The sequence below is a fragment of the Falco peregrinus genome, chromosome 4, assembly GCF_023634155.1.
Source record: "Falco peregrinus isolate bFalPer1 chromosome 4, bFalPer1.pri, whole genome shotgun sequence".
Lineage (NCBI taxonomy): Eukaryota > Metazoa > Chordata > Aves > Falconiformes > Falconidae > Falco > Falco peregrinus.
This window is the reverse complement of record NC_073724.1, coordinates 13,066,633-13,079,928: the sequence shown is the minus strand read 5'-3', so window position 1 is coordinate 13,079,928 and position 13,296 is coordinate 13,066,633. Positions and strand designations below refer to the sequence as shown.

Sequence of the window (13,296 nt, the reverse complement as noted above, 5' to 3'; positions counted from 1 at the left end):
TGTACAGTGCAGAGCATACACGGGTCAATCACAGTGCTAGAGACCCGAAAAATGACGAGAGGGTATGTCCTCTTGTCAGCAGTTTAGCGACGCTGAGGCCCGAGCAGTGTCCCGAAGAACGGGAGGGTGACCAACAGCCCTCGCTGCTGTGTGCCATGATCCATTCGGTGCGGCGGTTCCACCGTGCCTACACTGGACAGACGACGACTGCTCCTTTCCTAACACGGACATGCATCTTCTGGGCTTACCGCTAACAACCCTCATAGTCTTTATCTGGCACATGACCTGGCATGAAAACACCACAGCCTATTGCTGAGATACTGAAGGGGAAAAACCCCAAAGCAAACTCCCACAAAAATCTTCCAAAACCCAGACAAACCCAAAAAACGAAGCAAAAAACCCTCTCTGTCCTTTGCTGAATCTAACAACTCTGCACAGTGGCAGCTGTAACTTCTGAGGCTGTGACTTGCTACATAGCCCTCTGTTTACAAATATGTAACTGAAATAACTATAGCTGGCATACCAGAACACATATTTATTAAGCCTTACAGTCAATAGATCATATGACAATCACCAAAAGTGCAGAAAAGACTTGTCATTTTCACTGCCTGAATCACTTGGAAAAAATACCACTCATAAGGAAAAAAAAAAAATTCTCAAAGAGCGGTGTGTCCACAAACAGTAAGATCAATGGCATCTTAGTGCTGAAACAAGAAGATCATATCTACCTGTCTAGATGGAGCTCAGTCCAAAAGCTGACCCTTTAGGGAAAAAGAACAGTGTTTTAAACAAGGGGAGAGGAGGAGGGATGGAGAGAATAAGGAGGAAAAAAAGAAGGAAAAATGAGAAAAAACCTGAATGGGAAAAGGATGTTTTTTGGGAGTCTTCCCCCCGCCCCCCCCCCCCCCCCCCCCTAAAACTAGGTCTCCTGGATACTCTAATAAATGGATTTTGATCATAATTTACTACATTACCAGCTACAAATTGACCTTCCACATCAGTTTCTCACATCAGTCCTTTCTACAAAGACATTAGTACAGACAAAGGGCTCAGGAGGTAATCCATTCCCACTGGGAAACAAATTATCCCATACCAATATCCACACAGCAAAGCTGTTACAATGTAAATATCTACTGTATAATACCAGTGCTTAAAAAACGTAAGAATCTTGCTGAATCAAGACTTAGGTTATGATCATGTTCCTTAAAAGTACCATTTCATTACAAAGTTCAAAAGATCTCATTCTAGATCTCTAATAGCTACATAGTTAAAATAATTTTACATCTAAGTAGCACCGTTACCTAAACGGGATTACAAGAATGTGTTTGCTTATTATTTTGAATAGACTACAAAGGTTTAGAGCTACCAATATTTTATTTCCAGAAATATAAGTGCTTAACCAGGCATGAAGCAAATTTTCTTAATACTAATATCTTAGAAGATGTAACAGTTGATATAAGGCGTGATCGTCAGAACAAAATGCCATTTAAAAAATAATTCAGTCTTTTTCTTTGGAATAAACTGTGCTTGCTGCTCATGTGTTAATCTTTTATTCTAAAACACTGAGCATAAGTGCTGGTTATTATGCAAACATAAGGTATCAGTTTGATGTAAACATCATGGTGACCAACAAAACAGAACATCTCAAAATTCTTGGGTTTATGAGAGCTTCAACAAAGTAATTCCTATTTTCTAACAGCTACAGATGTTAGGGACAATAAATGTTTCTGGTGGAGAAAGGAGAGCAGGTTAAGGAGAAAACCTTTCCTGTTACAGTAAATGCATCAAAATAGAGGCCTGTTACCAATAAAATACTTTTAAGCCTATACTTCCCCAGAACTCCATAATGGCTAATTCCCACTGAGCAGAGAAAAGGACAGAAGGACCATCAGTGCTTAGAAAAAAGCATCGGGATGACATCACTGCCTGTCTGCTGCCCAGGAAAGGAAGAGAGGGATTATCCGAATAGTGAACATCTGGATTGTGTATATAAAGGCAATGAAGGATTTTTATACGTATTAGTACACTGAGTTCCATTGATTTTTTATCTTACAAAGAAACAGTAGTGCTACGATACGCTTTTATAATTAAAAAGGAACAGGAATTCCAGTGGTCTGGGTTAGTGTATTAAAAGATACACAAATTTATCATTCATTGCTTCTTTACTGTGTTTAATTGAAAAAATTTGGCAGATACTTGAGCTTATAACTCTTTCTTTTTTGAGTTAAAACAATATAGCTTGGTAATACTGGTTTTCTTCTTTCTGTCAGGGTTTCAGACACAAAGATTTTAAGTGATACGATTTGGATCACACTTAAGTTGAAAACATACTCTGTTCCCCATCCCAGTACCATAAAGACTGCTTACGAAAAATCATACATGTGAAGTCCTTTAATTTCTTAAGAATATGACTCAAACCAAACTTGTATTTTTGCTCTTCTTTTTTTTTTTTTTTTTTTTTTTCCACAACACAGCATAGAGTTCCTGCATAAGTCACAACTCTCATAGTTGTGTATATACAGAATTGTCTGCATATAGCAACTCCACCAAAAAAAATTTATTCTAGACTGGAGTACTATGCAAAGAAACATTCTTACCTTGAACTGTCAGAGTTGCTGATGCTTCAGCTTTTCCAACCATATTTTCTGCAACACAAGTATATGAGCCCATGTCTCCTGCGGTAACTTTCCGGATTTTCAAGGTATGATCATCACGGATTTCGTATCTTTAAATATACGTAATAGTAAACAGTGAATAGAAATAATAGACCTTTGTAAAATTTCTGTAATGGATAAAAATTACGATGGGTTTGCCCTTAAATATTTTTATACCTGTATTTCCCTTAAAAATATGTATAAATCCTTATAAATTGATAATGTAAAATTAAAGTTTTAAAAGCAAAATATATCTAAATATTTGAAAACCTTATCCTGATTTCATTCGCAATGTGAGTCAGTTTTACTGACGTCAGTAGAATTTCACTGGCATAATACAATCATAAAGCTCTAATGCAGAATGTTTTAATTGTTAGATGGCTTTTAACATTTAAATGTAGTAATACTTACTATTCTCCCTATAATTTTTCCATGAAAAAATGAAGGATTTTTTTAACATGGTTGAAAAGAAAATATTGTTCTCAAGAAGATCACAATTGTTTGAGAGTCAAGATAAATAATTTTTTATAAAGAACAATGTGGCCTTTTACAATTTCCTCTGCATTCATCACCTTTTTTTCTCTTCTTCGTATAATGCATTCAATGTGCTTCTCTTTTTGGGAAAAATTTTTTTTCTCTTAAAAATGCTCTAGTTTTTATTAAAGCTGTAGACTAGATTAACAGGAAGCTGGATTTGGATGGCTGGAGCCAACTGTTACAGAGTTTCTTCTTTCAGTCCCATCCCCTAATAAGTTTTTAACTTATAATTGGGAATTCAAAGTAAGAAAATACCTAATCTATCTATCAATCACAGAATATATTTCTTTTTAACAAGGTGGTTTACTTTTTAGCCTGAATTAGAGCAATGACAGGGAAAAAAAAAGTTAATTGGAAGTTTAGTAACAAAAACATGTATAACCAAGGCAGCTTTCTACATTACCAGACTATATTTATATCAACTGCAATTCCAGTATACACTTTTTGATGTGGTAATCTAATTTACCGTTTCTTATACATCCTCCAAAATGTGTAATAATTAAAAAAGACTCTTCAGGTGAAGCATTAATCTGTGTCAAATATTACTGACTGGAAGTTATTTTTTGTGGTGTTTGTCATGTGTTGTCACAACAAAAGCTTGAGAACGAGCTGTTCTTCAGTTTCAATATAAATAACTTCAAATAGAGCTCAATAGTAATTAGAAATGTCTTATTAGATCAAGCCAGGCCTTCTCCACTCAAGAAAAATAAATGCTACGTGTCAAATGTTGAATGGCTACATCAGACACCAAGCTAGATGACATAGAAAAGGTAACTCCATGTACTGCACCTTGCTTTTGGCAATTCACCATCATCCTTCCTCCACCTTACTGTTGGGACTGGGTCCCCTCTGGCCTCACACTTAAACTCCGCACTATCATCCACAGTTACAGCCAAATTACTTGGTCTCTTCACAAAAGACGGTCTCTCTAAAAGGAAAGGAAAGAAAAACAGGGATTATTCCAGCACTTCTGTGTCCAAATTGCGATTTTCCCTGAACTGTGGCTGCTGGAGCAAGGGGAGCAGGGTGACGAGTCTGACGGAGGTGCCTCTTGCTCCCATCCCCAGGCAGAAGATCCATAGCCCTGCAGATGGCCAGTGCTGTGAACCTCAGCGCAGGAGGCAGATGCTTTCAACAGGGGCTCAGGATCTGAGCACAGACTTCCTCACTTCTTTTATCATCGCCCTAGCTAGCTAAAGGAAATATCACCGTCACAGCTAATATAGCTAAAGGAAAACACAACGTGCACAGAAAATCTAAATACACCTTGATCCTCAGATAGAAGCAGGCCTGCTGCAAGGAGCCAGACAAATGACCACACATCTGCTGCACTGCTGCTGAAAGACAGAAGGCACAAACCAAACATCATCTCACGGGAGGTTCTGACTCAGCGGTGCCTCTGAATCTGAAGGCTAAATGAGGCCCAGCACAGCATCTCTGTGAGGCTGCTTGCAGGTGTCAGCAGAGCAACCAGCGTTCAATGCAATCGTTTCCGATGCTACATTAGAAAGACAGCATTTTCTTTTGCTAGCACACATAAAATAAAACAACCCAAAAAACCCCCACAATGTCCTCTCTATTGTTTTTGTTCACAAAAATTGCAGTTATCCCCAATTTATCTTGTAGGGCATAGATGACCCGCATCCTGGCTCACCAGAGTCAGATTGATTACTGCATAATTTTTCTCAGGTGTTGTGAAACAAAACCGGATCTCAGTACAGGCTGTGTGCTTTTCTGGCAACCCAGCTGCTAGCCTGAAATTTCAGGAAAGGGTTCAATACATTTTTCTACCTCTAACAGGGTTGAAAACTTTATGGTGCTGGGCTATTCATAGTTTCATAGTTCCATGCCAGTCTGGAGTGCAGTGGGGTCTGCACACGCACAAGGAAGAAAAGTATTTTTAACAATTTCTGGGATACTCCAGGAAGGATTCCCCATCTAGAAAGGGAGCACAAGATGACAACAGAATGTCCATAAAAGAACAAGGAAGGTTCAACAGGAGAGTGCTCGGCAGGTTCCGTTGCCTCAGGCAGATGACCTTTTTGCCTATAAACCTGTGAAAGCTCTGAGTCAGTTGAGAAGGCAATTGCATGTTTTGACTTGTATGTATTAAAGATATAAATGTAATCTCCCTAGAACTGGAAAAGTCTGAAGCCATTGGCACAATCAGGAAGGGCGAATACCCCAAAATACACCACAAATTTCTCATAGGAATATAAAAACACCAGACAAAGACAGACAGGCAATCCCATATTCTTACTGTCTCACATCTGTGTTTGAAAAAGGTGGTTCCGAATATTACTTTGAATTTGCAGATGAAGATACAGAGATTCGGTATTATAAACCCTTAGTGAATGGTTCAAAAAGGACTGACATGGAAATGTGAACTGAACAAAACCCTACAAAAAAGATTCCTTTATTCTCAAGGATGTTCAGACCAGCTGGATGCTTGTGCTTGTGTTGTAATGCTATGCAAATAATGATATATGAAATAGCAAGTTGATCTTTAAGTGTGAGTTCTAACCTGGGTTCGTATAAGAGTGAGAAATAAACCAGAGACCTACACACATGAATGTAGCTGTGAATTAAAAAATAGAAATACAGACACCCCCAACCCTAGCTCCTTTCTTGTAGGTGCACTAAGAACGCAACATGAATGCAAGAACGTTCCAGATTACACTTCAGAGTAAGAATAGTTTGGGGAAGAATATCCAACTTAATTATGCAAGAGAAAAATGACTGATTTGGTAAGGCCAGAATTGCCGCACAACAGCAAAACCCGCAAGAGCACATTGTTCTTTAGATCAGTTTGCTAAAGGAAAAGTAATAGCGTAAAAGCTTTTGTCTGCTCATTCATAACACTCTTATTCCAACGCATAAATGGAGAAAGGAATACTGATAATGGACACTGATTTAAGTATCTATCTTTGCCACATGATTATTTAGTAAATACAAGGAAAGCTTTGCAAGATTCACTCTGAAATTTTCTAATATTACACTTTCTGGTGTGCAAACCTCCCTCTGATCTTAAGCAGAGACCTAAAAGGAAAAGTTCAACCTCTAAACAACCAAACCCCATAAACAGAACATTTACAATGAAAGCTTTTAATATACGAAGTCAGCATGTTTCTCATGCCTTTTCACACAAATCTAAGGCTGAGTTGAAAGAATAAGGTGTATTAAAGATTTCTAGACATAGACTGCTAAGACACTCAAAGCTTTACTGTCCTATCTGAAAAGAAAACCTCACTTGTCTTCCCAGGCTGAAAATCAGAAATACGTTTGAAGGGAAAACAAGATGAAGAAAAAGGCAAAGACAGACCTCTCCCTGCAACACATGCCTCTTACAGGTGTTCAGCAAGAGTAGTAATTTACAGCTTGGATTATGTAACAGTCCATACCATCATTCCCTGGTTACTAGTAGACTAGTGATGAGCAATTAACTGGTACAGTTAACAAGGAGCCCAGTGCAAGGACTTTACTCAGTGTCTCTACAACTTTATTTTCACTCTAGATTTTTTTTGGAAGTTTCTTAGCTTCCAAAAAGTTACACACTATCTTGCTTGATACTCAGTTTTAACAACTTTATGACAGCCTACAACCTTGCTTTATTAAAGAAAATCCTGCTTCAATTGAAACTCTATTTCATTTGCCCAAGTCCTAACCCTAAAAAGTAGTGAAGACAGTTAAAAGTGTCAATGACTAAGAGGAGAGGTCTTAAACCTGATTTTTTTGCATTTAAAAAAAAAAAAAAAAAGGTAAAAGGACTAGGAGGACTACAGCAGCAGCACTGTGATGTATGAACCACGGCTTCGATATTCTCATCCTGTGATGACAAAATATCTATTCCTTCTGCAGAAACAATCAAGCTACCTCAAGCATCCCCTACTTTAAATGCAACATGGGACACAATCTGAATAAAAACTACCAAAGCTGCATCTACAGTGATCATGAGGCAATTCTCCCATGCTGAAGGAATTCTGAGAATGCACTTGGAGTCACAGCTTTAGCAACAAAAAGTGTCATTTTCAGCTAAGCTGTTATCATAAATTAATTTTAATTTTTTGATGCTCAGAGGAACTGTCATTAGGATGGCCCGAATAAGTAGACTTGTTGTATGCAGCACACATAACTATAAATGAAAGGATTATTATTTAAAATAGAAATTTAGAATAATTCTGATTTTCTTCAGTGAGAGGGAAAATTAAGCTTCTACTTCTTACTGATGTTAATTTTTGTTTTGCTATTATTTTACAATACTGATCCAGTCAGTGGACACTGGAATCATTTTCAGTTCGAGAGCTAGGTAAGAAAGTGTCTTCTGATAGCAAAAACAGTCCAAGGTGGACTGCAAAACCATCAATTGTCACCCATTTGCTTGAACACAACCATGGCAAAAGCATTTTCAACATAAACACTGAAAAGGAAATCGTTGAGAATAATCCTTAATAAAAAGCTTACTAGGAACAACAAAAGTAGGAAATTTTTATTAACACAGTCTTAAAAGGAGTTCTTACCTAAAACAGTGAGCTCTGCAACTTCACTTTCACGTTCCCCAACCATATTCGTTCCAACACAAACGTATTTGCCAGCATCGTTCTTTCTTGTGTATGTGATCATAAGCTTTCCTCCTCTGATCTAGGACAAATCAAGGACAACAAAAAATACTTTAATATGAACCAGCAATTTCATACTATTTATTAATTTCAAAAAGCTTTTGTTACAGACAATGAAATCAAACAAGCTATCAGTGATTTTCCAAATCACACAATAAAGTGGACACCGCCCCCCAACCTATTAACTTAATTTCTTTCTCTTATGCAAAAACTCCTTCTTTTAGTTTTACCTAAGTATGTAAACATTTCTCAGATTTGGACCCCTATTACTCTTTTCTTCATTTCGTGTAATGTACTACTGGCTGTTCAACAGCCTTTTTAATACTTGTTGGCCAGAAGGCCCACAATTCCTTCCTATGTACTACTGCAGTTTGATATAACCAGGTGGAGAATAAAAATTTGCACTAGATGTAAATTCCATTTTCACATCAGGTGCTTCAATTAATTTGTCTTGATAAGTATGTATAGTTATCCTACCGTTGGTCATGCTCGTTATTATTCATGAATTCTGTGTTGGTTTTAGTTTCCATTTCTTAAGGAAGTGAAGGAAATTTTTTCTTCTTTAATTCTTCATCTTTAAATAAATAATTTTAACGGCTGATAAGCAATTGGGAAGAAGCAATTAAATCCTTACTGAGAAGTGAGTAACATTCTGCTCTTAATTCTGAATTTAGTTTTTGGAAGAAAATGGAATTCTGATAACCCCAAAATGCAAAAAACATACGTTCCCTTTGTGATTCCAAATCTTATTATTTTATATAATTACAAATAAATACATATTTTAAATGGATATGAAAATATCTGATCTCCCTTTAAAAGTATTTATTTTCCCATCTGATTGACAGAATGGTTCAACAAGTCTCAAAGTTCACCAAAATGCAGCCAGATTTTTGTAGGCAACTGAATACACACCAAATTTATTTTGAGATACAATCCATTACTTAATTACATTAATTACACTTCTAAGCAAACATAGCCTTATGAGTCCATTCACATAGGAAAACCTACGCAGTTCAAGGTATGGGCGGAAGTAAAGTACACAATAAATAAAAGCCGCAGATGAAGCTACATGAAAGGGTCTAATGTGGTCAGTGACAAGGAGGAGAGTGTTCTTAATACGAGGTATTTTGTTCAAGTTGCCTGCAGCTAGAAATCTATCCCTGAAAAGTTGACACCTTGAGCACTGTTGGGCTCTTATTATCATTGTAAGATGTACGCACACAAAGATGACAGTCAGTTATTGAGATAAATGAACACGCACGTGTAATGTAGATAGTGTTGCATACAAATTTCATTCTGTTGCCTTTGGCACTCGTTTGAGAGCAGAAAAGATAGGTCCTTTATCATCCAGAAATCTAGTAATGCTGAAACTTCAATAGGGATTTGAGGCATGAAGAATGAAAAAGTAAAGGTGACCTGCAAACGCCCATATTTCAGGAATATGTGTGCAATTTTAGATTGTTGACTGACTGAACTGGTAAGCATGAGAAGAGAATGTAAAATAGAACTAGAAGTCTGTCTCTATTTATTCCTGTTTCACATCTCCCTAAATCACAGAAAGCTATTTATTTTGAATTAATCTATGCAAATAATTTTTTAAAAAACAATTTTAGAAAGATTTCCACAGGCATTTTAGGGTATTTATATATTGAGATACTTATGCAGAAATATATACTTTACATGTATATAAATATTGAATGCACAGGATTTAACAAAGAAATGTACTTACATATCACAAAAATTCACTAACTCAGTTGATGATTTCAAACCCATGTAAACTAAAAGGAGCGATTTTCATACATGTCTTAAGAGTTTAAGTCCTCCTGACTTTCAGTAGCATTTGTGTTCCTCTGTGATTTTAGCCCTTATGAAAATCCCATTCAAACCCATTACCATATGACACAACTGCTTATTTTGCAGAAATTGTAACCTCCCACAAGAACTATCCTAGGAATTTCTTTTAGGAATCACCACAAGGCTCTCTTAAAGGCATAGATGGAAGGAAGCGTTGAAGTAGAAACATTTGAACAACAAAATATCATCGAAAGCTGCTTTTCTTCCGCTTTATTTGAGATTTACATAAGGAAGGAGAGGTAGAGGAAACATTCTCTTTTGAACGTTGAGGCAGACTTCCAAAGACATGTCAGGAAGCTGCCCTTCCAAGACGGAATTCTGAATGCATTTGATTTATTTTTCCCAGGGTTTTTAGTTTGTTGATCTTGTTTGTTTTCCTTAAAACAGAAGAAGGGTTTAGAACTTTAGCTACAATTTAGCACATTAAATTGTGATGAATTACAGAGTTACAATAAAATGTACCACAAGTGCATGTAGAATTGTGTGTCTGTAACTAGAGCATTCGCAGACATTTAAAAAACAAAAGCATACTGCCACTCTTGCATCGCTACCCCAGTTTTCCACTAAATTTTAACAATTAGGTACCCACCATCTCTAGTAAGACTGATCAAGCCCTTCTATTTATCAACAAGACACTGCAAATCAAATCTGTAGCTATGACAAATTTATGTTCTTTACACCCAATGTTTGCTACTTTTTCTCTCAGTAGGAAGTCCTAGAAATAACTACAGACTGTAGAGCAATGGCTTTAAGTAGCAAAGTACACAATGAAATAAACGCCTGTGAAGTTTCGCAGGAACACATCAAGAATCACTGCTACATTTCTTTGTCTGACTAAGTTCATATCCCGTAAGTCCTGTACTGTAAGTTCGTATCCAGTATTTAGAGCAGTAAAAAGGCCAATCACCCTTGGGGGCAGTATCTGAAATACTGCAAATTAGAACTATTCACAGTCTGTGGATACTTAATTAATCAAGGCCTTTTAATTTGGGTGCTTTGGCTCTTCCCATATTTGTGCCCCTGCCTCGGAACACACCAGCTGGACTTTATAGGAGCAAATGATATAATGGTTTGAAAAAGTGACAGGCAGTATAGTATTTCATCCCAAACCTCCAGAAGAGTTGTTACCATACTGAATACAAAGAAAGTCCTTTCTTCCTAGTAAACAAGATATAGCAAACAGTTTTATTACACTGCTCTGGGTGATACTGCAAATCATGGGAAAGAAATTACTCTGCTAACTGCCAAAGCTTAAAGTCCAATTTTGAAAAGATGGAAGTAAGTATCATGTTCCATTTATACAGAAATGATGCCAAGGTACTTTTGGACTTTTCACGCCTCTTCAGGATTTTGTTCCGTTCTGTGCCTACCAGCAAATTCATCAGGGCTTTGCAAGCAGAGAATACAAGAACAGCACTGAATACTGATGAAACAACAAGACTGTGATCGGCGGTTCACAGATGATCTTCAGTTGCCTGTAACACATATGGATTGTTGTATGTACGTTAAAAGAATATATGATAGCATGGTGCCTTACAAAGAGTTATTGAAAGCTATTTTCTATGACCTGCCTGGCTGACCATATTTTGCTCCTCATGAGTAAATTGTTCATTCAAGCAAGTCCACTTCATTTATTTCTTTAAACAATAGTTGGAGCCATTCATACAGAACACTCTAGGCACCCACAGAGTTAACTAGGTCCAGAATTGTAAATTATGGCCACCCAGCAGCAGAAAATCATATACAAATAATGAATCAACTCGGTCAGCCAATAAATCAAATCCATAAAAAACTTACCCAAGGGTTCTACAACATACCACCAAGTATTCAGTATAACTGTACACACATATATACTTATTTTAAGACCATATTTTATATACCTATGCATGTTGTGTGTGCATGTGGAAATTTCTGTACGTATAAATCCATACCCATCTGTCTGTGTTAAGAAATATTTTTATATATATGGGTGATTAATTTACTTTTCACAGAAATGTGCTATGAAATATGAGAAAGAATGCTGCCATGAGATAAATCCTTGGGAAGTCCAAATATAAAGGTGGCTGGTGTTTTGTTGGGTTTTTTTACTTTCTTTTAGCTCCTAGTTTTATTTTATTTAATAAATGAAATCTGCTTTATTGCAAAATAATTCTAAAACAAATTTAAATCCATAAGAAAATGAAATTTAGACTGCAGGGTAAAATACTCTGTTTGAATAGCCAGCGTTTCTGAATATGTAGTATCTCAAATTTTATATATTTTAGTCTTCTATAGTACAGCATACGTATCACATTTTATTTAAATGAGACATGACAGGCATGTGATACTAACCTGTCAGACATGGTCTTTGCTTTAAAAGTGTGCCATCTAATTATAAATGACAATAACATAGTTAAAGAACAAGGCAAATACGGGCAATTGTAATTAATAGTGTCACCAATGGTAGCTATAAGTAAAATGGAGGTTTTATTCCTTAGGAAACACAGAGTTTGCTTGATTTCCTCTATGCAGTCTAGCATCCCGAAACAGATTAGTATATCCATATTATGACCTATTGTTGCAGCACAGAATGTAAGGCATGGAACGTCAGCAACAGAAGACAAATCTGCAGTTTTAACAAAGTTTGAATGAAAAACAGTATAAATGAATACTTATCTTAAATTTTCATTTTAAAACGTGTGTCTTGTTTTAAGCCTTGGGAACCCCAAGTATTCTTTTCTATCTATTACAGTATACTTAAATATCAGACACTAGACATCAAAACGTGTTTGGAATAGGTCTTCAACAATGATTAAAGTTTGCTCTTGTACAGCTTCAAAGTTCAGACAGAGGAGTCTGTCCTGCTTTCGGTTCCATTCCCTGGAACCCCAGGAAGGTACGTGCTGCCTCGTCCAGATCAAACACACACAAAAAAAGTATTTGAAAGACGTTTAAAACATACTTTCAAGTGGTCTTCCTCTGCTGTGTCATGACAAAGTGCAAGTCAATTGTTCCCCCCTACCACACAGACCAACAAAACAGTCTTGCGATGATGACAGGCCTGAAGGTAGAGTCTATAAAGGATGGTGCAAAATGCACAGGAAGGTACCTTTACTTAAAAAGAAAGAGCATTTAAGGTAGATAAAATGACAATAGATTCAAGCTGCTGCTTCTGGCACCCCTGCCAATCCAGACAGGATACATCAGAGTCAGAATCGGATTCAAGTCTGCTCATGAGACTGCCTTCCCCTCTTTTATGGCCTCATTATTAATGGCTGTATCTACAAGAAGGTGGATACCTACAAAGGCTTAAGGGTTATCTGTGTCCTGAATTGTCTGGTGACTTCAGAGGCAGCTGAGGGTTATTCAGCCCTTGGCATTATCACAAGACACCAAATATCACAATTACCATATGTGTTTGATACTTCACCCAACTAACAAGATCGTGGAAACAGCCAGGATATATGCAGAATGTCATCAATCAGCTTCAGAAAAGAAAAAAATCCATACCTCAGCATGTAAAATTTTCAGAAGTTTAAAACTGTAACAATCCCAAACTTACTTTCTATAAACATTTGGCTTTTGTTAATCACAAAGGAAGATTTAATTCAAAATAGGCCATATAGGCTCACATTAATCACAACTAATTTCTGAAC

At 36.7% G+C, this 13,296-nt stretch overlaps 1 protein-coding gene across 7 annotated transcripts in view; it reads right to left on the bottom strand.

Moving 5' to 3' along the window:
* Window positions 1-13,296, bottom strand: part of ROBO1 (roundabout guidance receptor 1) — a 650,768-nt gene that overhangs the window by 79,207 nt on the left and 558,265 nt on the right. For all 7 annotated transcript variants that reach the window (XM_055801229.1, XM_055801233.1, XM_055801235.1 and 4 more), the window contains 3 exons: window positions 7,709-7,829; window positions 3,981-4,119; window positions 2,598-2,725 (listed from right to left, as the gene is read on the bottom strand). In XM_055801229.1, coding sequence (XP_055657204.1) covers window positions 2,598-2,725; window positions 3,981-4,119; window positions 7,709-7,829 — 388 coding nt within the window. The remainder of the gene's footprint in view (window positions 1-2,597; window positions 2,726-3,980; window positions 4,120-7,708; window positions 7,830-13,296) is intronic.